This window comes from Schistocerca nitens, chromosome 4 (assembly GCF_023898315.1).
Source record: "Schistocerca nitens isolate TAMUIC-IGC-003100 chromosome 4, iqSchNite1.1, whole genome shotgun sequence".
NCBI lineage: Eukaryota > Metazoa > Arthropoda > Insecta > Orthoptera > Acrididae > Schistocerca > Schistocerca nitens.
The window spans coordinates 352,089,722-352,117,362 of NC_064617.1; the positions used below are offsets into that span (position 1 = coordinate 352,089,722).

General features: G+C 43.2%; 1 protein-coding gene across 1 annotated transcript in view; it reads right to left on the reverse strand.

Annotated features, from left to right (window-relative positions):
• LOC126251642 (integrator complex subunit 5) overlaps positions 1-27,641 on the reverse strand; it is a 132,906-nt gene that overhangs the window by 72,453 nt on the left and 32,812 nt on the right. Inside the window, exons 3-5 of the mRNA XM_049952194.1 lie at positions 27,109-27,256; positions 23,023-23,199; positions 4,524-4,666 (exon numbers count right to left, since the gene is read on the reverse strand). Of these exons, the coding sequence (XP_049808151.1) occupies positions 4,524-4,666; positions 23,023-23,199; positions 27,109-27,256 (468 nt within the window). The remainder of the gene's footprint in view (positions 1-4,523; positions 4,667-23,022; positions 23,200-27,108; positions 27,257-27,641) is intronic.

Sequence of the window (27,641 nt, forward strand, 5' to 3'; positions counted from 1 at the left end):
CAAGGCAGAAGCGACTCTCATCGCTGAAGACGACACGTCTCCATTCGTCCCTCCATTCACGCCTGTCGCGACACCACTGGAGGCGGGCTGCACGATGTTGGGGCGTGAGCGGAAGACGGCGTAACGGTGTGCGGGACCGTAGCCCAGCTTCATGGAGACGGTTGCGAATGGTCCTCGCCGATACCCCAGGAGCAACAGTGTCCCTAATTTGCTGGGAAGTGGCGGTGCGGTCCCCTATGGCACTGCGTAGGATCCTACGGTCTTGGCGTGCATCCGTGCGTCGCTGCGGTCCGGTCCCAGGTCGACGGGTACGTGCACCTTCTGCCGACCACTGGCGACAACATCGATGTACTGTGGAGACCTCACGCCCCACGTGTTGAGCAATTCGGCGGTACGTCCACCCGGCCTCCCGCATGCCCACTATACGCCCTCGCTCAAAGTCCGTCAACTGCACATACGGTTCACGTCCACGCTGTTGCGGCATGCTACCAGTGTTAAAGACTGCGATGGAGCTCCGTATGCCACGGCAAACTGGCTGACACTGAGGGCGGCGGTGCACAAATGCTGCGCAGCTAGCGCCATTCGACGGCCAACACCGCGGTTCCTGGTGTGTCCGTTGTGGCGTGCGTGTGATCATTGCTTGTACAGCCCTCTCGCAGTGTCCGGAGCAAGTATGGTGGGTCTGACACACCGGTGTCAATGTGTTCTTTTTTCCATTTCCAGGAGTGTATATATATATATATATATATATATATATATATATATATATATATATATATACTCTTCCACCTCGACTGACATCTCTGCCCAAACTCTTTGTCTTTAAATATGTCTGCTTGTGTCTGTATGTGTGGATGGATATGTGTGTGTGTGCGAGTGTATACCTGTCCTTTTTTCCCCCTAAGGTAAGTCTTTCCGCTCCCGGGATTGGAATGACTCCTTACCCTCTCCCTTAAAACCCACATCCTTTCGTCTTTCCCTCTCCTTCCCTCTTTCCTGATGAGGCAACAGTTTGTTGCGAAAGCTTGAATTTTGTGTGTATATTTGTGTTTGTTTGTGTGTCTATCGACCTGCCAGCGCTTTTGTTTGGTAAGTCTCATCATCTTTCTTTTTAGATATATATATATATATATATATATATATATATATATATATAGGGAAACACTCCACGTAGGAAAAATATGTCTAAAAACAAAGATGATGTGACTTACCAAATGAAAGTGCTGGCAGGTCGACAGACACACAAACGAACACAAACATACACACAAAATTCAAGCTTTCGCAACAAACTGTTGCCTCATCAGGAAAGAGGGAAGGAGAGGGAAAGACGAAAGGATGTGGGTTTTAAGGGAGAAGGTAAGGAGTCATTCCAATCCCGGGAGCGGAAAGACTTACCTTAGGGGGAAAAAAGGACGGGTATACACTCGCATACACACACATATCCATCCACACATATACAGACACAAGCATGAGGCAACAGTTTGTTGTGAAAGCTTGAATTTTGTGTGTATGTTTGTGTTTGTTTGTGTGTCTGTCGACCTGCCAGCACTTTCATTTGGTAAGTCACATCATCTTTGTTTTTAGATATATTTTTCCTACGTGGAATGTTTCCCTCTATTATAGAGGGAAACATTCCACGTAGGAAAAATATATCTAAAAACAAAGATGATGTGACTTACCAAACAAAAGCGCTGGCAGGTCGATAGACACATAAACAAACACAAACATACACACAAAATTCTAGCTTTCGCAGCCAACAGTTGCTTTGTCAGGAAAGGGGGAAGGAGAGGGAAAGACGAAAGGATGTGGGTTTTAAGGGAGAGGGTAAGGAGTCATTCCAATCCCGGAAGCAGAAAGACTTACCTTACGGGGAAAAAAGGACGGGTATACACTCGCACATACACACATATCCATCCACCCATCCACACATATACAGACACAAGCAGACATATTCAAAGACAAAGAGTTTGGGCAGAGATGTCAGTCGAGGCAGAAGTGCAGAGACAAAGATGTTGTTGAATGACAGGTGAGGTATGAGTGGCGGCAACTTGAAATTAGCGGAGACTGAGGCCTGGTGGGTAACGGGAAGAGAGGATATATTGAAGGGCAAGTTCCCATCTCCGGAGTTCGGATATGGTTGGTGTTAGTGGGAAATATCCAGATAACCCGGACGGTGTAACACTGTGCCAAGATGTGCTGGCCGTGCACCAAGGCATGTTTAGCCACCGGGTGATCCTCATTACCAACAAACACTGTCTGCCTGTGTCCATTCATGTGAATGGACAGTTTGTTGCTGGTCATTCCCACATAGAATGCGTCACAGTGTAGGCAGGTCAGTTGGTAAATCACGTGGGTGCTTTCACACGTGACTCTGTGTTTGTTTGTGTGTCTATCTATGTTTCCCTCAGCCCGGAAGTTTTAACTGAAGACAGCCTACATTGTATGACCAACCATAACTTTCTGTCTTTCTCAGAGGTTCGCAGAGAAGCGTGGAAGAATGGTACATTTTAATGTCTTGCCAATAATATTATCTCCATTGGTAGAGTCCTAGCTAACTGAACAAAAATGGAAGAATAAATTCATTATGGCCTTGGTGCAGGAATTGTTGTAGCATTTGAAGGAAGTGATTTATGGAAACCAGGAAAACCTGAAATCTTAGAGCCACATCAATGATGCAAACCAAGCTCCTGGCAAATATTGATCTCATTTGCAACATCTACTACATGACGTGAGGACAAAAGCACTAAGGAGGCAGAAGGAAATGGTATGTACCAAATGATTGAAGCACAAGAAAGAGTAGAGGGATGGGGTGGTAGAGGAAGGGGAGAGAGGGGGTGATAATTTGAGTGTAAGGGGCAGGGAAGATACTGCGGAGGAGGGGGGCAGGTAGGTTTGATAATCGGTGGAAGCAACAGAGAATCAATACTGATGAATTACATAATTGTAGATGATATTGGCGAGTTAACTTCTCTGTGACAGATTCAGATGAATTGCTGCTCTAAGGAAAAACCTTGAGTACTGAGTGTAAAGCATGTGTTGCAGACCATGGAATGGATGAGATTATCAACAAGTGGGTGATCTCCTTCAAATGCCTATCATTTTGCAGTAGTACTATCCAGGACACCCCCTCTCCACATACAAGACAGGGGAACAAAAGGGCAGATGTAGCAGCCACGGAGGCATGTTGTAATCCTCAGGTACTTCAGTGTGCCATTGTCCTACATGCTACTGCCTCACAGTTGAGGTAGAGAGTCATGTGTTGATGGAAAGAAGAGTGGCTGGAAGCCACAGACAATAAACCATGTCCACTAAAGTCCACAACGAAGTCATGACGTATCTCCTTCCAGCTACACATGTGAATTGAGGTCTCTTTATTCACCTTCCCACAGGCCACAACCTTATCAAGCATGTGATGAGTGGACCCTACAATGCATGGTGCTTGTGCTATACAGGTCACAGTGCACCACATTTTACTAGACTGTGTTTTATTTTCAGGTCACAGGGTAGCAGCTCATTTGCCCATAGATTTGCCCTCTATTTTACTGAAAATCAAAGAAATGTGGTACAACTTTTAAAGTTTTGTGAATTGTCAAACTTGTTCCCTAAAATTTTAGGGTGACATTTCTAATGTATTGTAAGAGTTGCTGGCTCATCCATGTTTTTGTAAGCTGTCGGCCGTCCACATATTCCTGTGATGCTATTTTAGTTTTCCTCTTGTCTCACTTAGATTTACTTAACAGTTTTACAATATCTGAACAATTTTAATGCTTTTAATGCTATCTTCCATGATATGAGCTAGTGCGATTGTGTAGTTGATCACGGGTGAGATTGGGGAATAGTAAATGCGATTTTATCTCAGATTGGCTTTTACCTCATTTCTCACACTTTGTCCATTTTAACCACATCCGTTTCTACAAATTTTGTATGGGTGGTAGTAAACTCGTCATTGAGCTCCGCTAACCCCCCCCCCCCCCCCCAAGCCCACATAATAATAGCATGTGAGCTCATGTGCTTTATCATTCTGCCAGTAGTTTACCAATCAATTCTGATATTAGTTTGCGTCACTGTAAAGCTAATTTGTCAAATTTAAAGTGTGATGATAGAATACTTCATATAGTGAGTGATATAGGAAGCGTATTGCCACATTCCCTTAAAAGCTAATGATTTGCTGATTTTCTGTTTTTACCTGTCTCTGATGTAATTGATAAGTGTAGGTGTTCCACAGGTGCCATCTTTTCCTGTTTGCATATTTTCCTCATTATTTTTTCTCTCGCCCATCTCCTCTAGCTGCATCATATAATCATTTCACACTGTTATCATATTACACATTTCTTGGCTATGGAAAGCTGTGCCTGCACAGCTCATCATGCATTGCACTTTGAGAAAGAGTTTGTCAATTTAAAGGTTTCAGTCATCACTGATTTTGTTCAGTGTTTGCTTTCATTACTTCTCATTCTGACAATTAGACATCTGCTTAAGAAGTACTGTATAATATAAATGACTTTTCATAAATAACCAATTACCTTAACACCCTCATCAGCAGATACATGTTGACAAAAATCTTTCAAACCACAAGAGAGAACTTTGGTAATAACAGTATGAGGAAAGCAACTTCCAACATGAGCAACAACCCAATCAAAGTGAGGTCTGTGAGCAACACTGGTATCTGTAATAAACAAATATTATGTCAGACAAGCAGCTCAAAAGTTAACATTGATAACAATATGCTGTATGAACACATACAAGACACACAGGCATAGTTAATAAAAATACATCAGAAAAATGTAAACAGCTCTCCGAACACAAGTGGGGAATGTGTATTTCCACACCAACTTTACTTCACTTCCATGACTGTGGATTCTGATGTCATTCTCTTGTTAAATATGTATGTACAACTCTCCCTACAAGAGCTGTTAAATTTCTTGAACTTGCGTATTCCACTCTCTGAAAAACCGTATTTTATTTTCAGCATTAAACAAACAACCACACAAAAAATAACAAGATTGCAGAAACATAACAGACACATACAAAAACTGATGGGTTTGCTGGATTTTAAAACACTGAGTCCCTGGAACTAAGAGAGAGAAAACGGCTTAAGTAACATTTCTACTCACACAATAGGCAGACCTAAATTACTTGCAGCAGCATAATAGACACACACAAAAACTTTTAGAACCTTGAGTTCCACAGACTTACAGAAGAAGAAAGAAACAACTTAAGTAACAGTTCTACTCACACATTATGTAGGACTCAATCACTTGGGGTGTAATGTGCCATTCCAGTAGAGTGATGTGTAACCCTAAGTCTACCTAGCCGATGAATGATGATCACAGTAGTTGAAACCATTTATTAATTAAATAGTTAGCCCCCCCCCCCCCCCAAGTAACACAAGTTGGTTGGATGCTGCACATTTTCAAGATGGGACAGTATTTGCAGTGTGTTCACAACTTGAGGCTTTGCGTTTGTTCCCTGTTTCAGAGTACCGGCTTGGGGTAGCAAGGTGTATCACTGAGTAAGCAGCACCCTGTGATAATACTGATGACACTGTAGCGAACAAAAGAAGTAGACAAAATTCTGAAATAATTTTTTCATTCATATAATGTCAAAGTCTGTTGTTTGGTGTCAAACTAAATGGAGAAGCAATGTTTCCTGTTACTAATGGTTGCAATGTTGAAATGTGGAATACAATATAAACAGCCATTAAAAGAAGAAGTGTGGTGTAGTTCTTAACAAATTTGAAATTACTTGAAGATTTTAAGTTTCCAGCACAGGTAATATTGCAAACAAGGGGAATATTGCATTCTGGCACTCTTGCGCTAGGACTGAGAATAATTCTATGGTGGTATTCGATAAAAATGAAGATGAAAGATCCCCATTAAATCAAATATAGAGTGCAATTAGCAAATAATTGAAGATTTATCAAGGAATATCGCTGCTGCAATGAGCAACCAAGTCAACAGCAGAACATTATGATAAAATAAATAAGTAGTACATTCAAGAAAGATAGAGAGATTTCAGAAGAAATAATTTGTTGATAACCGATAACTAAATTAACTGACAACTATTGTGTCACAGAATACTTAATGTCTATGACCCTGCTAGATAGGTGGCTGACACTGTACAGGACTACAACAGTTACATCAGGTTCACAACAAAGGGCAATTTCCACATCTGCTGCAGATTTATCAATGGCAGTCCAGTTCGCCAGTCACTAGTGCACATTTAAACCAGAAATTCTATCAACTTATTATCGATTCCCATGAAGAAAACATAGAAATAAATAATAGAATATCTGAACTACAGTCCAACATTCTAAATATAACAAGGGAATTACATTTTAGGATATCTGTATGGCCTGATTAGTGATAAAGCCATTAACTACTGGTTTTGTCAAATTAAATAGTGTGACAAACTGCAGAAACGAGTGCTGGTTTGAATATCTTGGGACAGAGTACAGATTTAAGTAAGATAGACATCTTGTGCCACACTTTCTCAGTTTTGGAGCAGTGTAGTAGTGATTTATTTGAACAAAAGGTTCAACAACACCTTTCTTTCATGAGATAATGTAGCTAATCAACATCCAAATTAGAGTCAAAAGAGATCAATGAAATCCACAGCAGCATAAACTGATGTTAGTTTTGGTAACTCAATGGAAGTTGTAGATAGGGAATATGTTTTGGTCACTGTCAGGGGAAGGTAGAGGAGTACTTAAGAGACAGAAAGAAAGGTAATCAGGTATGAGTTTGCAATAAGGTAAGAGTAAGTAATCTCAAAATACAGGAGAAAAGAGGAGCGATGAGAGGTGTGTTGGAAGTCTCTTCTCAGATTCATCAGGCGCATTTTCCCTAGTGTTGCAGCAGATATTTACAATTTCGTTTTTGCATTGTGTTGCTGAAGTCAGCCCAAACAATTACTACTAGTCATATCTTCCATGTGTCAACAAGAAGCATCGGTTTGTATCCAAATACAAAAAAATATTTTTAAATCAGAATTTTACATGCCCCTTTGATACAGTGTTACCAAATTAGTCTAGTTCTCATAATTGTTTTATCGATATGTATTAGTAGGGACAGTAAAACATGAAGAATAAACAGCAATTCATCAGTGAGTCAGTGGCACAGCATGCTTGGCATTAACAGTCACCATGGGCCTGGGCAGTGTTGTTGTTGCTGGAGTACTGATTATTCTTGAGTTTAATTGTCCGTGTTAAAGGATATTGATAAAACAAATATTGCAATAGACTAATCTGGGACCACTCTATCGAATAAGCACGTAAAATTTAAATTTAAAAACCATTTTGTCTCTACTGGGAAGCACATTGACAATTTCCACTGACACTGAGTGCCACATGACAGATGTGATGAGCACCATTTAAGTTGGCTGACTTCAGCTACGCAATGAAAAAATGAAATTGCAAATACCTCCTGAAACACCAGAGAAAATGCACCTGATGACTCTTAGGAGAGAGACCCCATATACTTACAATCAGGATGCTACACTCTTACATACATAAACTAGCCTATTCCTGGCAGCTTAGTTCTCCTGTGCGTTTGACACACTACCTCCACCACTATCTCTATGTCCTTCTCTTCCTCCCCCTATCTCTCTCTGCCAACCTCACCATCTCATCTCTATATATCCATCTCCTCCTCCCACTCTCTCTGTCTCTCAATCTCTTCCCTCCTCCCCCTCACTTTGTCCATCTCCTCCACCCCATCTCTCCAAACATCTTATTCATCTACATCCACATTCTCCTCCTCCCCCCTCCCTCCCTCTCTGTCCAGCTTCTGCTCCCCTCCCCACATATATATCTTCCTTCCCCTCTGTGTGTGTGTGTGTGTGTGTGTGTGTGTGTGTGTGTGTGTGAGCGCGCGCGCGTGTGTGTATCTCCATCTTCTCCTCCTCCATCATTCTCTAGTCGTCTTCTCCCTCGCCTCTCCCTATCCATCTCTTCCTTCTTTTCTTTCCCAAACCACTTTCTTTTCCCAACCTCCCTCCCCCCCCCCTCTCTCCATCTTCTCCTGTTCCTCCCTCCTGTCCATCGCCTCTTTTCCCTTTCTCCCATCCGTTCCCTCCTCCCCGTCTCTTCCTATCCATCCTCTCCTGCATCTTTCCTCTGTCCATACCCTCATCCTACATACACAACTGTTTTTTGGAAGGTTATATGATGTGTGAATGCCCTTCTGAGGCAAAAAGTGTCATTGATAGTTTCTAGTGAGGTAGATACTACAGATTTTGAGGCTTACTACAGAGTTGTAAAGTAGAGGAACCTACCTGAATTGTAACAGTCTAGGTATACTGGATTTGAAAGAAAATAATAATAATAATAATAATAATAATACAAAGCTAAAAAATTGCTGGTTGCTCAAAAATTTATCTGCAATTGCTTGATTGCACTGACCCAAAAAGAAGTAAAGCCATTACAAGATTTGTGCTGTTGTAAGGAATGCAAGCCATTACAAAATATGTGCTGCTGTAAGGAATTAAATATCAATAATACAGTTGGTTGGTTGGTTGGCTTAGGGATGAAAGGGACCAAACTGCAGAGGTCATCGGTCCCTTTTTCCAAAATACTAAAAATACCCACAGAGAATAAAATATGTTCAACAGAATAGGAGACAGACAACACAGAACAAAAGAAACATAGACAAGGACCAGACAAAACAAAATAAAATCACACGGAGTGCGACGGTGGTTGGCCGACCATAGGAACAAAAAAAAAAAAACACCGAAAACACATTAAAAACTGAGTTTAAAACCGTAGGCCAAAGGCCAGAATCAACACAAAACAATCAAATAAAACAGAAACACTCAGATTAAATGATAAAAACCCCCTGCCCGAATAAAACGTAAAACTAAGTCAGCCATAGCAGAGTCATCTGTTAAAAGGGCAGGGAGCGAGTCAGGCAGTGGGAACGACTGCCTGAGCACAACTAAAAGTGGACAGTCTAATAAAATGTGGACCACTGTCAAAACGGAGCCACAGCGACATAAAGGTGGGCCCTCACGTCGCAATAGGTGGCCGTGCGTCATCCATGTGTGCCCAATGCGCAGCCGGCACAGGACAACAGACTCCTTATGAGAGACCCGCAAGGAGGACCGCCACACATCGGTCGTCTCCTTAACAGCCCGCAGCTTATTCAGGGATGTCAGGCCACGCCACTCATCAGCCCACATCCCAAGCACCTTACGGCGCAACACCAACTGCTGATCGCGAGCCGTGAGGCCGATTTCCAAAGCTGGGGCGTCGATCGCCCCTTTGGCCAGCCTGTCGACACATTCGTTCCCCAGGATGCCAACGTGACCTGGCGTCCAAATAAAGACCACCGAACAACCAGAGCGGGTAATGGCGAAAACAGACTCCTGAATAGAGGACACCAGAGGAGAAGAGGCATAGCAGCGGTCGATGGCCTGGAGGCTGCTCAGGGAGTCACTGCAGATGACGATGGACGTACCTGAGCAGGAACGCATATGCTCAAGAGCGCGCAATATGGCCACCAGCTCTGCAGTAAAAATACTGCAGCCAGCCGGCAAGGAGCACTGTTCAACATGTGCAGCGTGAGCAAAAGCGTAGGCAGTGCGACCATCAACCAGGGAACCATCAGTGTAGACAGTCTCACTGTGGAGCGCAAGAAAACGGCGACGGAGGGCCACAGGCGGAACAAGAGTCCTTGGGTCCCTGTGCCAAGTCCAGACGGACGGACGGCCGGGGCAAACACCAGGGAGGCATAGGTGCACGGACTCGGAAGGGAGGCAGAAGAGGGAATGACCCCAGTTCCGACAGCAGGGACTGGACGCGGACAGCTATGGAAAGCCCAGACCTAGGTCGCCGTTCGGGCAGATGGAGGACCATGGCAGGGAAAAGCAGGCGACGATTGGGATGGCCCGGCGAGCAATGCACGTGGACAGCATAGTCGGCGAGCAGTCGATGGTGGCGAATCCGCAGTGGGGGAACCCCGGCCTCCACCAGGAGACTATCCACGGGGCTCGTACGAAAAGCGCCAGTTGCAAGCCGAACGCCACAGTGGTGTACGGAGTCTAACAACTTCAACACTGAGGGTGATGCAGACCCATAGGCCAGGCTCCCATAATCAAGCCTGGACTGCACAAGGGCTCTGTATAATCGCAACAGCGTGCAGCGATCCGCACCCCAAGAGGTGTGGCCCAGGCAGCGGAGTGCGTTGAGGTGCCGCCAGCACTTTTGCTTCAGCTGAGTAATATGAGGAACCCATGTGAGCCGGGCATCAAAGACGAGTCCTAAGAAGCGGCAAGTGTCCACCACGTCAAGCAGGTGGCCGTCGAGGTTAAGTTCAGGATGAGGGTGGACCGTCCGACACCTGCAGAAGTGCATAACTCGAGTCTTAGCTGCAGAGAACTGAAAACCATGAGTCAGATACCATGATGCTGCCTTGCGAACGGCTACTTGCAGCCTGCGTTCGGTGACTCCCGTAGTCGTGGAGCTAAATGAGATGCAGAAGTCGTCGGCATACAAAGAAGGAGACACTGACGACCCCACGGCTCCAGCCAGACCATTAATGGCCACTAGAAATAAGGAGACGCTCAACACCGAGCCCTGCGGGACCCATTTTCCTGTATATAAGATGAACTAGAGGCGGCACCCACTTGCACCCGGAAAGAGCGGTGCAATAAAAAGGTTTGAAGAAAAGCCGGGAGCTGACCACGAAGACCCCACTCATGCAACGTAGCAAGGATGTGATGCCTCCATGTGGTGTCATACGCCTTCTGCAGATCAAAAAAGACAGCAACGAGATGCTGACGTCGGGCAAAGGCCGTACGGATAGCAGATTCCAGCCGCACCAAATTGTCCGCTGCAGACCGGCCCCGACGGAAGCCACCCTGGGATGGAGCGAGGAGACCGCGCGACTCAAGGACCCAACACAAACGCCGCCCCACCATACGTTCGAGCCATTTGCACAGAACGTTGGTGAGGGTAATGGGACGATAGCTGTCCACCGCCAGTGGGTCCGCACCAGGCTTCAAGATGGGGACAATAACACCCTCTCACCATTGCGACGGGAACACGCCCTCGCTCCAAATGCGGTTAAAGATGGTGAGGATGTGTCTCTGGCAGTCCCTGGAGAGATGCTTCAGCATCTGTGCGTGGATGCAGTCTGGTCCTGGTGCTGTATCAGGGCAATCGGCGAGGGCAGCGAGGAATTCCCTCTCGCTGAAAGGAGCATTGTATTTTTCAGAACGACGCGTGTGGAATGATAACGGCGTCTGCTCGGCTCGCTCCTTGAGAGAATGAAAGGCGGGAGGATAAGTTGCAGTCGCAGAGCTCTTAGCAAAGTGCGCAGCAAGGTGTTCAGCAATGGTGGCAGCGTCCGTGCAGACAGCGCCGTCCAAGGAGATCCCAGGGACACCCATAGGGGTCTGGTATCCATAAATCCGCCGGATCTGGGACCACACGAGCGAGGGGGAGACACGGGTGCCCAAAGATGAGACATACCTCTCCCAGCACTCCTGCTTACGCCGTGTAATAAGACGACGGGCCAAGGCACGAAGCCCCTTAAAGGCGATGAGGGTCTCTAGAGACAGGTGCCGCCTATGACGCTGGAGGGCCCGCCTACGGTCGCGAATAGCCTCAGCAATCTCCGGCGACCACCAGGGTACAGCCTTCCTCCGAGGGAGTCCAGAAGAGCGGGGGATGGCAGCCTCGGCCGCCGAAATGATTGACGTGGTTAAGACACGGACCACCTCGTCAATGTCACCCTGTGCGGGAGACTCGATGGTTGCAGCAGAAGTAAAAGCCGGCCAGTCAGCCCTGTGGAGAGCCCAGCGGGGCAGGCACCCAGAAGAATGACACTGGGGCAGTGACAAATAGATGGGAAAATGGTCACTACCACACAGGTCAGGATGCACTCTCCAGTGGAGGGATGGGACAAGTCCGGGGCTGCAAAGTGAGAGATCGATGGCCGAGAACGAGCCATGGGCCACACTGAAATGCGTGGGAGCACCGGTGTTCAAAAGGCTAAGGTCGAGCTGAGCCAACAAATGCTCCACGGCACGACCGCAGTCACTGGAGAAAGTCCCACCCCATAGAGGGTTGTGGGCATTGAAATCGCCCAGCAACAAGAAAGGTGGCGGCAGTTGGGCTATCAGAGCAGCCAGGACATGCTGCGCGACGGCAACATCCGGTGGAAGGTAAAGACTGCAGATGGTAACAGCCTGTGGCGTCCACACCCGAACAGCGACAGCCTCTAAAGCTGTTTGCAGAGGAACAAACTCGCTGTGAAGAGAGTCAAGGACATATATGCAGACGCCACCAGACACCCTTTCATAAGCTGCCCGGTTCTTATAACAACCCCGATAGCCACGGAGGGCGGGGGTTCGCATTGCGGGAAACCAAGTTTCCTGAAGTGCAATGCAGAAGAAAGGGTGAAGGCTGATAAGCTGTCGGAGCTCAGCTAGATGGTGGAAGAAACCACTGCAGTTCCACTGGAGGATGGTATTGTCCATGGATGGGAAAGGCGTGAAGGGACTGGGGAGGCAGATTACGCCTCCTGGGCCCCTGCTGCTACTGAGTCACCACCTGTATGACAGCCATCCATTGCGTCCGAGGGACCGGCAAGATCCAGGTCCTCAGCGGACGCCAGAATCTCCACCTCATCTTCGGATGCAGACTGAGAAGGTTGCGGTGGGACAGGTGCCACCGCAAAGTCAGCATGCTTGGAAGCCTTTTTCTTGGTCTGCTTTGCGCGCTGTGCCTTAGCTTGTTCTGGCTGGGAGGGCCGCACCGGGTCAGTCTCAGGGACTGAAGACGACCGTGACGCCCTACGACCAGCGACCGGTGGTTGTTTCAGATACTTGCGGTTGTCTGCTGTGCCGCTGGTTGGAACTTGCGAAGGGAGGTCCCCAAGGGACTCCTTCCTTGCGAGAGTAGCCAAAGAAGTCTTACGCTTCTCCGGCTGGGAAGGGGGAACTGATGTCCCCGATTGTTGGGGGGGTGTTGCACCTGAAGTAGATGGAGCAGGAGCAACAGGTTGTGAAGTGCCCCCCACAAGCAAGGGGGCTGGTGGATGCTGACCGATCGTAGAGCCGAGTCGTGATGATGGAAGAACCGTCATTGCAGCAGCGGCGTAGGTTGACGTCATTGCCACAGGATGGAGCCGCTCGTATTTCCGTCTAGCCTCGGGGTAGGTCAGGCGGTCCAGGGTCTTATATTCCATTATCTTCCTTTCTTTCTGGAATATCCTACAGTCCGGCGAGCAGGGGGAATAGTGTTCTCCGCAGTTAACACAGATAGGAGGCGGGGCACATGGAGTATCAGGATGCGAAGGACGTCCACAATCCCGACACGTGATGCTGGAAGTACAGCGAGATGACATGTGCACGAACTTCCAGCATTTAAAACACCACATCGGAGGAGGGATATATGGCTTCACATCACAATGGTAAACCATCACCTTAACCTTTTCGGGTAAGACATCACCCTCAAAGGCCAAGATGAAGGCACCGGTGGCTACCTGATTATCTCTCGGACCCCGATGGACGCGCCGGACGAAGTGAACACCTCGTCATTCGAGGTTGGCACGTAATTCATCGTCGGACTGCAGAAGAAGATCCCTGTGGAATATAATACCCTGGACCATGTTGAGACTCTTATGCGGCGTGATGCTAACTGAAACATCCCCCAACTTGTCACAATTGAGCAACATCCGGGACTGGGCAGAGGATGCCGTTTTGATGAGCACAGAACCAGAGCGCATCTTGGACAAGCCCTCCACCTCCCCGAACTTGTCCTCTAAATGCTCCACAAAAAACTGGGGCTTAGTTGACATAAACGATTCCCCATCAACTCGCGTACACACAAGGAACCGGGGTGAATATTCTCCACTGCCTTCTTTTGCCATACGTTCCTCCCATGGAGTGGCCAGGGAGGGAAATGATCGTGGTTCGTATTTCCTTCCGTTGAGGTTAGACCTCGATCGCTTAGAGACTGCTGGTGGAGCCCCACCAGCGAGAGATGATGTACCACGCTTCATTGCGGATCATCCGCCCTGATGCCACCTACTCCGACCAAGGGCCCTCCCCACGGGTGCCACCCAGCCGCAGCAATAGCTACCTGGCAGGATGGCCATTGCCGGGAGACCTGATGCCCCAGAGAGATGGGCATCTACTCCTTGGCATACGTGGGGAGTTAACGGCGCAGGCATCAGTAGAGCGATCCCTGTGTTGTCAGGGGGCTACAACCAACAGGGTACATGGCGGCCCCACCACAACGGACTGGCTACCGTGCTGGATCTTAGGTGCAATAAAGTCCAAGGTCGTCGTCGCAGTGAAAAGCAACACTGCAGAGTGCAGCGTGGTAAACGTACCCAAGAGATGGAAAACGAGCGGGACACCATTGCAACGACGAAAAAGTCGGCTAAAGGTCTCAATGCACGACGGATACAATGCACCATGTAAGGCATCCTTCCCCAATTGGCTCGCTCTTCGGAATAATTTAGAAAGATGGAGGTCAAACCCGAGAGGGGACCATCACATAAGGCCGAAACATTTGAGACTCCTTTTAGTCGCCTCTTACGACAGGCGGGAATACTGCGGGCCTATTCTTACCCCCGAACCCGCAGGGGGTAATAATACAGTAACACACAAAATAGTAATGACTGTGCTCACCCAATTAAACAATATGGATGCCTATGTTTGAAGGTATACCTTAGTGAATTTTATAATGGGTTTATACATAAAGTAAGGAAAAGGTAACTGCTCACCTACAGAAGATTGACACATGGGGCACAGTAACAAATAACAGATAACAACATTCACACTATCTTTTGAGCACTAGCTCTTTTTCCAGCAATAGTACACACATTCACACACACAACCATGGTAAGATTGATTATCCACACTCAATTACTGAAAGCCATTGCCTGAGCTGATGGAGGTGGGAAGAGGGTAGGGAAGATTTAATTTATCAAATGACAAAAAAATCTGTTGAGAGTTTGCACTGTTTTCTAGTTGGTGGTAGCAAAAAAATTGTCATAGGTTCTGTACAAAGGAATTTGAACTATTTTGAGTGTACTGAATGATATGCTTACATTTGAATAATTTTCTGTACATGGTTAGAAATTTACGCAATGATGGCTAGCATAACTAATATGAACAGTCAAGCTTATACTTATTTTGACATACCTAGAGAACTTACAATGGGCTACAGGTGTAACTGAATAGAAGCAATGTACAGATAACATACAGTTAAGATATTTAATGTTTTACCATACCTAAAGAATTTAACAATGAATTAAATGAGGGGTTAGTTTAAAGAAATACCAAAGTAGCTTCTGGACGAAGTTATCTATTTGTGATAAATAAATTATGCAACAATATATGGAAGTTGACAGTCAATACAGTAATTCAAAAGCGATGAATTTAAAAATATAGATATTACTGAATTGTTATTTACTTACATTAGTCTATTCTTTTCCCAATATTGTTGATATTTACTTACATTTCGTATATTTGTTGTGACATGATATACCTAATAGGTGGAGTATGTGCTCTAACAAATCAATAAAATCTTATCAGTTTGTCATTTCGAATAAAACACTAGAGCTTTCAATAGCTGTCTCCATCATCGTCACTGATGAAATCACTGACTGCTGGGGCTGGCACGGTGTTCTGCTTATACAGATGGAATGACAGTGTCTGGAAGCTCTCAGAGAGAGCCAGAGTGGTGCATGTGTGGAAGGCAAGTTGGACAGCTCCGCCCCATCACAGGACCAAGTGAAGTCACATGGCGCAAGTGGATGGCACTGCATTTGAAACTGCTGCTCCCGTGTCCCTACAAGCATCAACCCTATGTCTCTGCTGTCACTCAATGTCCAAAGCACGGCCCTATGCCCCATTAAGTGCGTACCCCTGGGCTCTGTTGAAACTGTTGCTGTTTGTTCTAATTTTGTCCACTTTTTCAATAACAGAATCCCAGTATGATGTTGTTTGAGCCAAAACTCTCACTTTTTTCAAATACTATTTTATGTTCATACTCTAGGCAATGTTCAGCCATGGCCAACTTCTCAAGTTCCCTATGTTTGATATGTTGTGAATGCTCTGCACACTGCTCAGCAACAGTGAAAATGGTTTGTCCTATGTAAATAATATCACATTCACTGAAGACACCATACATGGCAGGAACTCTAACATCTATGTTGTCTTTAACGGGGTGTAACATACCTCTTATTTTAGCGGCGGGCCATAACACTGATCTCAGCTCATGTCTCTTTTAGCACCTGCCTAATCTTGCTAGTAGTTGCTCCACAATATAGAAGGTATGCAGTTAGCTTGGCCTCCTCTGCCAATTCAAGGCACATTTTCATCAGTGTCACTTGAAAGCTTTAGCAATTTCTCCCTGGCTGTAAACATTTTCTCTGAACATGCATCTCAAATGCTTAAATTCAAACTATAGATGGTTGCCATTAGAACTAACCTTTGCATTGTCAGTACTACTTCCTTGTGTACAGCATGGTGAAAACTGTTGGTGTTTAAGTATGGCATCAGTCCCCAACTTGACAGTACATTTAATGTTGGGATGGAAACTGTTCCTGTGGTCGACGAACTACTGCAGTTCATTTTTACCGTAAGACTATATTAAGAAGGTGTCATCAGTGTACCACGGGAAGAAATATGATCGCAACCTTGTAGAGTTCAGAGCTCACACCTTAAAGTGCTCCATGTAAAAGGTCACGGAGTTGCTGACCTGGAGTCCACAAAAAACCCACAAAGTGGTTGTTAATCTTTCCAACCAAGAACTGGATGTTGCTGCAATGAGTAAAGGCCTTAATTTTTCTCCAGCACCATGATGTCTGCCAATATTGGACATTGTTAGTGGAAAAGAACAGTGCGTTAAGCATCTTTCGAACAAGGTGGTGGAGGTTGTCAGACTAATTACTAGTTGTATTCTAGTGAGAACTAAGCCACTGAAATACAATATTAGCTGGGAGGAACAACATGGCTTATGCCTGTTACATGAGAATGGGGACTTGGTTCTCTTGCCAACTCATAAAGGAAATAACATTGTGGTCCTGAACATCAAAGTCTACTACCTGAAGGTGCTGTATTTATTATAAGATGATAGATATCGGAAACTTAGGCATGATCCAACATACACAGACCATCACCAGAAAGACAAGAAAGTTAATAAAGTACTCCAGTATGCCCGAAGAAGTGGCGAAGAAATTAATGGCATGTGCAGCCAGACCTCCCTGGCTTTATGGATTGCCAAAGATATACAAAGAAAATGTTTCTCTGAGGCTTATAATCAGTGCGATCAGTTTGCCCACATACAGATTGGAAAAGCACCTGGCAGGGTTATGAGCACCCAAACTGGGATACTATGAACATCTCATTGTTAACTTGTAGTCATTCACTGAGACCTCAAGAAAATAAGACAGGCCAAAATGACATAATGATTAGCTTGGATACTGTGTCACTTTATATGAGAATGCTGGTACAAGACACACTGGATCTTTCGGCGCTATAGTTTCCACCTGAGATCATCAAGCTTTCTGCAATGTCTTAACAACAAAGTACTTTATGTACCGCAATAAATATTATGAATTGACAGATGGCATAACTGTCATGAACTTTTACATGGAGCGCTTTGAGGAGCAAGCTCTGAACTCTGCAAGACTGTGACCATCTTGCTTCCTACAGTACGCTGATGACACCTTCTTGATATGACCTCATGGTGAAAATGCACTGCAGTAATTCGTCGATCACATGAGTGATATCCATCTGAACATTAAATTTACTGGGAAATTTGAGAGGGCTGGCAAGCTACCATTCTTGGATATTTGAACGGAAAGCAGAACGCTGGCTTGGTCATTCAGCTGGCTTGGTCATTCAGTGTACAGGAAATCTTTGCACACCAACGTGCGCCAACAATTTTGACTGCCCTGTACACAAGAAAGTAGTACTGAACACATTAATACATAGGGAAAAGATTATTTCTGGTGACAACCATCCAGAGTCAGAGTTTTGGCACTTGAAGTGCATGTTCTGAGAAGATCATTACAGCAAGGGAGAAACTGCTAAAGCTTTCAAGCGACACCGACGAAAAACGCCTCATAAATCGGTGGAAGAGGCAAAGTTAGCTGCATTCCTTCCATACTGTGGAGCAATTACTAACAAGACAGGGTGCTTGATGACGAGATGTGGACTGAGACCAGTCTTCCTGCCCACCTACAAGATAAAGAGATATGTTATGCCCCGTTGAAGACAACATAGGTCTTAGAGTTCCTGACGTGTAAGGTGTCTCCTGTGAACGTGTCAGTATTTATGTAGGTCACACCATTTTCTCCTTTGCTTAGCATTGTGCAGAGCATTTGTGACATGTCAAACTAAGGGAACTTGAGAAGCTGGTTGTGGCTGAACACCGCCTATAAAATGGGCATAAAATACAATTTGAAAAAAATTAAAGTTCTGGCTCAAACAACAGACACCAGAAGTACATACTTGGCAGGACATGGGGGGCAGGTTTTGAACACTGAGCAAAAGCAAAGATGTAAGCTTGATGCTTGTAGGGACATGGGAGTGGCAATTTCAAACATAGCGCTAGTCGCTTGTGCCATGTGACGTCGCTCAAACCCCCAGTGGGCTGGAGCTGCTAAAAGCCCGTCTGTTTTTTTTTTCAAAATGATGCGGCTTGTAAACTGAGAATATTTTATTAAAGCATGCCACCATGAAAAACTCCAAGAAGACATGGAACATATCACCCCAGCAGAGTGAAGTGTAACAATATGTCTACCTAGCCGATGAATGAGGTTCGCAAAAGCTGAAGCCATTTATTAGTTAAATTTGCATGGGACATGATATGGATGGATGTCATGTGTCTTTAAGGTGGGATGGCCTTTGCAGTAGTATTACAAGTTGCAGTGTCTGCAGCGCTTTGTGTTTGTTCTGCGATTTGGAATCCCAGCTTGGAATAGTGAGGGGCTCCACCAAGTAAGGAGCATGATGTGACAATTCTGACGACTTTACAGCAAATGAAAGGAGTCCACAGAATTGTCAACTCATTTTTTCGTTTATGTGATGTCAAAGACTGTTGTCTATACAAACAATCAATGGTCTCTATTAATAATGATTGTAATATTGTAAAGTGGAATGCAATGTAACAATATGTTAAAATAAGAAGTGTGGTGTATCCCTTTAAAGCAAATTTGAAATCATTTATGATTCTAAGTTTCTTACAGAAGTACGGCTGCAATGGAAATGAAGGCTAAATGATTTGCATTTGTGTGGCTTATGAAAATTTATTCATAGGTACAGCAGTTCAGAATTTCAAGATAGCAGTAGATCTGAATCTGAATGCACACCTATTTAGGTTCTCCATGCTAAGACTCGCCAGGCACATTTTCTCTGGTGTTTCAGCACATATTTACAATTTTGTTCTTGCAATGTGTAGCCGAGTCAGCCCAAACAAGTTCTGCTCCTCACGTCTTTCACGCAACATCCAGTATCAATAGAAAATGTCGGTTTGGTTCTTGTTACAAGAAAATGATTACTGAAGTGGAATTTTACGTTCCTTTCGATGGGACAGTCCCAAATTTCTCTAGTGCATTATCCGCTTTATCAATGTGTATTAATAGGGACAGTAAAACATGAAAAATAATCAGTACCTCACCAGCAACAGCATCACCTTGCTGTGCACCGACCACTACCACCATGATGCAGCAGCATTGCTCAGTGGCTGCTGGATTATTCATTACTCTTTGTGTTTTACTGTACCTGTTGATACATAATGATAAATAAATATCGCACTACAGTAATTTCAGGCATGTGAAATTCTACTTTTAAAAAATCATTATGTTTATAATGGGAAACAAACTAACACTTTCTGTCCACACTGGGCATGGCACAAAATACATGATAAGCAGTATTTGTTTCAGCTGTCTCCAACTACACATTGCAAGAACAATATTGCAAATATGTGGCAAAACATCATAGAAAAGGCACCTGGCGACTCTTAGGAGGGACACCTACTATATAAAGAGGAACATTGAACAGTACACCAGTTTCTGTGAAGTAGCTACCATTTTAATGCAATGTAAAACCATTTCTTAAAGTTATTTGTTTTAAGTTCATTTTGGGCTACCTTTTTTATAGATCCTTTCATTTATCTACAAATCACTGTACTTTAAGAAGGTGTGTAACATATCTTTTTATACAATTACATAATTCCAGTAGCATCAAGACTTTCATGAAGCTTATAAAGAAGTAAATGTGTCAAGTGAACATTCACAGAAGTTTTGCCATATCAACTAATTTGTAATACAGAAAATCCACCCTTTGCACAGCATTTGTCTCAATTATCATTGTTCTGCTTGAAAATCCACACTCCAATATGTCTATATTTATCTGGAGACTATGCTTTAAACTCTGGATGTGTATTTAGTCAACTTGGTGATTACTGCTTCACACCCAAAAAAGCCAAGTATTGTTATCTACAAGCAAAGACTTTATGAACACACAGGCATAACGGGAGCTTATTATTGATATTTGAAAAATGACAGATAAATGAGACATAATTTTGTACCCTTTTATTGTGATGATTATACTTGGCAAGTCAAAAACTGTGTGAGATAGGGACATAAACCCAGAATGTGAAGGGTACTGCCATAAGCTGAATGGTCTTTAAGGCTGGAGCCCAACATAGCAGGAAAACAAACAGATGATGGCTGTCATTTCTGCTCCCTATCAATGTACGTTTGTTTATTCACGCAATCATCATCTTCCGCAAATCCCATTACAACGAGTGCCTTCAGCGTTGTGGAATGAGTCAAGTTATACATTGACAGGTGGAAGCAACCATTGCAGGCTACCCCTGTAAAGTATTCTAACAACTAATTATGAGTAGTGCTAATGTACCCACATTGATTTATCACAAGAATGATTTCTAGATTATTTCGTACAGTAGGAAAAAAATAGCTACTCTGAAAAAAGCTACTGCTCCTCCTCTGAAATCACTGTGCTGCTTTTACCTAATTTTTAAAACTAAGTATTTATGTAAATTTACAAACATCACTGTCAGCTCCTTATAAACTAGCAAAGTCCAGACCTGTTTCACAAAAACATTAAAGTCAAGCCAAATTCACATCCCTGGGTCAAAATATTCTGATAAATTGTAGGAGTGGCTAATAAGATGTCCTTTAACTTTATATTTCAATAGCTAGGGAGCTTGTTACAACTTTTGCACTAGAAAATAACCCCAATCTGAATCATAAGGTAAGGATGCAGAATCTATAGGGAAATACCTTTACTTCTGGTTTTTTGGTTGTAAATACCATCGTTTTTCTAAATTCATTCTTGTTCTAACCCCAAATACCATTAGGCAGTACATGCATTGGCATGTAAGTGTAATAAACCCTTAGCCCCTGAAGATGCTTCAACACGATGTTTAGCTTTAAATTTTACATTACTTGACCACGAACAACATTTACAGCCCAATGGTTTCTGTATGTTACCCCAAAACAAGATGATGTTATCAGTGTCTAGTACAGTTTACAGTTTTCAACATCCTTATAACAGTTGTTCACTAAACCAGTGCATGGACCACTTGGTTTCTTTCTGCCCTTATGTGGAAAAACGCATAGTTGTAAACTGTAAAGATTTCGTAACACACAGTGGCATCAGACTGCACAACACTTACTAAAAACAATTATTATTGTTGATGTTGTTACTGTCATAGTATGGGATGAATTAACAGAAAGATATTTTGCATTCTTCAAAATTAAGCATGTAACAGCAATTTATGTGCACAAGAACATAATTTGTAGTTTGGGTTCCATGAGGCAATAATTTGTAGTTTGGGTTCCATGAGGCACAGATGTTCCCACGGGGAGGCACATTTATAGTGCTGATGGAAAAGATTAAATTATTTTCATTTAATGACATCCTGGAACTTTTATGTAGAGAACTGATGAATGTTTCCACACAAGAATAGTTATTAGACAAGATATCTAGAGCATGCTCTTTTGCAAAGAATGTGGGCAAGTGTCGACTGACAATCTCCTTCAAATACTTCGTATCTGGTGGCATACAGAGGACAATATCCATCAACAAATTCCGAGGTGTTCTGGCTAGTATGCCAGATTATGAACAATGGTAAGGCACACACTTTTCATATTTTATGGATAAAATTAAGTTAGCAAACCAAGAAAGCAAAGCACTTTGTATTGTATCAAAACATGTGGTGTGTGCTAGAAACCTTTTCTGTGACAAGTCTAAAGTGTTCAGCGAGAAAAATTTACGTGTGAAATGATAAGAATGCAGTGGGAATGTATTCACATCTGTTGGGCGAATATAATGAAAACAAACACTCCAAACTGACACTTCACATAAGTCACATCCAATGAAAATCTGTAACGCAACCATCTGTGTGGCATGCTTATAATTATGTATTATTTATATTTTAGGACAATTAATCTGTAAAAATCATTGTAATGAAAGCATGAAATCATAACGATTTGAAACCTGTAACAGTACCCTTTGAATAAAGGAACTGAAAATAAATTTGTGGCTGGTTGCTGTCTCAACACCATCAACAAAGCAAGAGAAATGTGTTATTTCTGCAGAGTTACAAATCACGAAGGCTGCAGGACATCATGAATACAAATTAGTTTTTACAGTTTTCTGGAGAGGGAGATAGGTTGAAAGGTTTTTCTACATGTTAGGTATTTCTACATGTTAGAGTTACAAATCACGAAGGCTGCGGGACACCGTGAATACAAATTAGTTTTCACAGTTTTCAGGAGAGAGAGATAGGTTGAAAGGTCACGTAAGTATAGAACCAAACAAAGTACTTAAGGCTCAGTATATGCATTCTCATGATCCATCCCACATGCATACTTCACAGATATCAATAGCACTACTTGTTATATGATAGTGATGATAGCAATGATAACAATAATAATCACAACAAACTGCACAAGAGAATATGTGAACAACAGTACAAAATCAATACAGCTTAAACCTTCCTCCATTTGATTAAAAACTATAACTTACCAAGCAAAGCATTAATGCAGTCTTCTATGTTGGAATGCATAAGGCATGATAAGCATTGTGTAATAATATCAAGAAGTGATCGTGTTGCACAGCAAGACATCCACAGCTGCAAAGTATCATTCAAGCCAGCTGACATTGACAGCTGTGATATGTTTGGGTAACGACTTGATATATCACCTGAAAATATGTTGACAAGTAGTTAGAAGTACAAATAATTCACTGTAAAGACAAAAAAGTTAAACCCATAAGTACTACTCTCATCCTGGAGTGTGCATTATCTGCCCTTCCTTTTTGACATTCCCTAAGATATCCCCTCTCCTCCCAGAGAAGGGAACTATCTAGGATAGTATACACATTTTTATGAGTGTCTTTTGGCAGTACTGAAATTTCTACTTCTGAAGTTCTGTGTGATCAGCAATTCTGTATTTGGTAAAGGACTAAATTGCATTTGAAAACTTAAAATTTTCATGTTGAATATCATTTCTTTGTTTTCCCAAAGTCAACAGTTTTCCTGCGATTCAAGCAGGACTACTACTGATCCATTCACTTGAAAACTGCCCTGATCTTATTGTAGTAGCACTATAGTAAGAAAGACAGTTAATGGGAAATAATTGGCTGGCAGCCTTGTGTGAGCCACTGTTAAGGGCATATGGTCTGGGGTAGTTTTCGAGTGCATGGATCAGTAGCTGGTGACACATACTGGAGAATAAACTTTTCTTTTAATGTGTGCACAGTCAGCTTTAGCATACTCCAAAAAATTACTGTTATTTTTGGGTTGGGTGCAAAGGTGTAAATTTGACTTACATTTACAATATCAGGTTATCAAATCTAAGAACAACCTGTTCAATATTTTTCTGAAATTAAGTAAATTTGTAGGAGGCAAGCAGGATGGGCAAGTGTCAGAAGGGAGGTGGTGAAATAAAAGAGTGAAATACAGAAAACTTGGTCTACATTCTTGGAACTCGGGATATAGAAGGGTTTGCCCTAGGGAGAAAGTACAGGTTGAATGCCAGTCTAAAAGGTCTGGATAAGGAGAAGGCAGTCCGTGTTTGTGTGGTTGGTTCTGGCGAACAGGACCAGAGACAGACAGCGGAAGCTGTTTGCTCTAGCTGAAGGCTCGAGTGCGAGAGTGAGTATACACTGCACCTTGCACTGCAAGGCCCTCCAGCAACCACACTTTATTTGTTTTGTCACATTTCCTATTGGCTAAAAGGTGGCATGATGATGAGCCCACAGTTCTCATACACACATAGTCCCTGTTGTAACCTGCATTGGGAGAGTGAAACACACAGCTGGTCCTTCAGATTTCGTGTGTGTGTGTGTGTGTGTGTGTGTGTGTGTGTGTAGAGTGTCCCTAGAATATTTCCACTGCCTGGTGGGTCACTCCACAGGTGATGATTTATGCATAAAATATTGATAAAATTTAAACAGAAAGTACGTACTTGGTTAGAATACGTAATTCTTAAGGCAAACAAAGAGCCTAGTGTTCAAATCATTTTTAACACAAATAACATAAGCTACTGAAGTTTATTACACTTTTAGAGAAATTTTAAGATTAATTATCATTTTCAGGAAGCCACAGCAATTTTGAGAAACAATGTGGGTACTTACGCTTCAGCAAGGAACATTCTCTTTTTTTTTTTTTTTTTTTTTTTTAAAAAAAAAAGCACCATATTAATTTTTCTTATAACCAAAAGAAATCGGACTACATTGGCTAGTGAACTGTAAAAAAAACATTTGCCCTCTGTGTTTTTGCAATTACAGATTAAGGTTTTGACAAAGATAGATCCAGCCCACCCAGTTAGCCATGCAATCTAACACACTGCTTTCCTGGCGGGAAGGCATGCCGGTCCCTGGCACGAGTCCGCCCGATGGATTAGTGTCGAGGTCCGGTGTGCTGGCCAGTCTGTAGATGGTTTTTAAGGCGGTTTTCCATCTGTCTCGGCGCATGCGGGCTGGTTCCCCTTATTCCACCTCTATTACACTATGTCGGTGATTGCAGTGGAAAAACTTTCTCCACGTACGCGTACACCATCATTACTCTACCCCGCAAACATTGGGGTTACACTCGTCTGGTGTGAGACGTTCCCAGAGGGGGGTGGAGGGGTGTGTGTCCCCTGGGGGCTGAACCACACAATAGCCCTGGGTTCGGTGCGGAGCAGCGGTGGGGTGAGTGGACTGTTGTGGCCTGTTGTGGGGTTGTGTACCACTGTGGGCTATGTCAGGGACAAAGCCTCTCTGTCGTTTCTAGGTCCCCAGTTCAATACACTACAATACAATAGATAGGTGCTTCATATCTATCTGAAATTAAAATATTACATGTTGCTGGATTCCCAAATATGCAGCTGGGAACTCATTTGGGTCAGCTGGAATAACAGGACTTTGGACTGGCAGCCTGGAACAGCCCATCCAGATGATTACAAAGATCTGAGAAGATAGCTTTTTTGTCATAAAAATGGTGATTATACACACTGGGATGACAACACGTAAGCATCAGGCTGCTGATTTAATCTGAGTTGAACAGTTCATCAACAGAATCCATGGAAGGGTTTTTCTAGTATGAAGAGTTTTAGACTATTTGCAGTAGAAAATGTGTCTGACCTCACCATTTTTTTGGATATGGATATATGCAAGCAAATATTTTAATATTAGAAGTACAGTCATATGACATGATTTGTTGAGAGGCCCCTAAGAGTAGGTTCAGCCATCTGAATTGCATCCGCAGGCATCTTTCTTCCATGAAATGAGAATGCTGTCTGTTATTTAAGTGCAACTGTGGGTGTCACATATGTGTTGGATGATAATGAGAGTAAGGGGAGGTTGAAACCCTTTGCCACCACATACCGTGCTACTCTCAATAGCAACAAGGGAGGGAGGGGAGGTGCACCCAGCTTAATGTCCCCATTCGACGGACCAATCGTCTTCAACTGTGTTGCATGCCCTATCTCCATGAGGCACAGCAGACACATTTGAAATTTATCCAGAACATTATCACAAAAACTGGTTATCAGGAACTTTATACTACCAATGCTCCTGCCCCTTTTGCCATAAAGGCAAAGGGAAAATTGTCACCAGCACACAACTTACTCAGACGGTCGCACATCCAAGTACTGACCACACCCGATGGTGCTTAACTTCTGCCAGGAACCGGTGTAGATATCACAGTGCAGTCACTAATGTGTTTTAATGTTTGATCAGACTATTAGATAATTTGGAACTGTACCTCACAGCGACAGAATAGCTGCGAGTTTGTGTTGTAGCCTTAACTTAGAACATTCACTTAGAGAGTTACTCTGTTTGTATTCTGTAAGATGTGAGAAAATTCTGAATTGCTGAAATGCAGCAGAACTGAACAATATGACTGCTGTTTTCAGCGATGCTGGTAAGAAATGTTTCTTTGACAGGGATCATCACTAACAGAAATTATTGCACATCTACAAATGAACTTTACTGTTTTAGGAGTCATATAAAATCAGTAAACAGACTTTCTTTTCTGAACTGCTTAAAGATTTGTCACAATATCTGAACAAGATGCATTACAATAAACAATATCGATGTACAGGCCTTACAGTACTTTTCTGTGTGTTTTTCTTAATAATAAATGAGCTATTTTATTTTTCATCAAGTAGATAGCATAACACAAACATTTTCAGCAATATATATGCGGCATGTGCTAAAAATACTCCAGACCAACATGCAAGACAATGTCATTATTTTTATGTTCAGCGGGAAGAAATAACAGTATATTTATTTAGGCACTGAAAGATATCTTGTGTCAGCATATTCTAGTGTGAGAAAGGTTGGTTTACAAAACTAAAGTACCTCACATGCTAAACTTCAATTGTTCAACTATTCAGAAGATGGACTGGACATGACACAGCTCCCGAGTTTCGGAAGTAAGCATGATCAGTAAAATACAGGCAACAATGCATTTGATTTTGTTTGACAAATAAGCAGAAATCAACTCAAAGAAACAAGATTAAATAATCAGACTTTCCCATATAAAAATAGTTTGAATGTTAATGTCTGGCATCAGAGAGCACAGATTATTAACATTAGACATTACTGTTTGCAAAAAATTCTCACCAAGCAACTGCAGAGCCCAAGCTGATATTATAGGTGCCCAAGCTTCTGGATTTGAACTCACGAAGTTACACAAGACATCATGGATTTCTGATATTGTAGCATCTTCCTGGCTTGTGATGCCTGACGGGGTTCCATGATTTTGATCTGTCTAAAGATAATTGAAACAAGACTTGCATAGATTGTCTAACATAACACACATGAAATAAATTTATTCCATACATATGATGTTTCACAATGATTATTTTCTTTTTACTTGAGGAGAGGTTGTTTTGAATTCCTCCCCCCCCCCCCCTCTCTCTCTCTCTGACACACACACACACACACACACACACACACACACACACACACACACACACACACACACGCTTATGTTTTTGTTTTTCTGAATTATTGACATAAAGGGGTTGGACAAAATTAAGTAATATGACACAAAATTCTGGTATCTGGCTCACCTGCAAAACGCAGCATCGTCTTTGTTTTTCTTTGAATTATAACGTGTGTACAAGTGTATTGAGCCACCAGTGCGTCTGTGG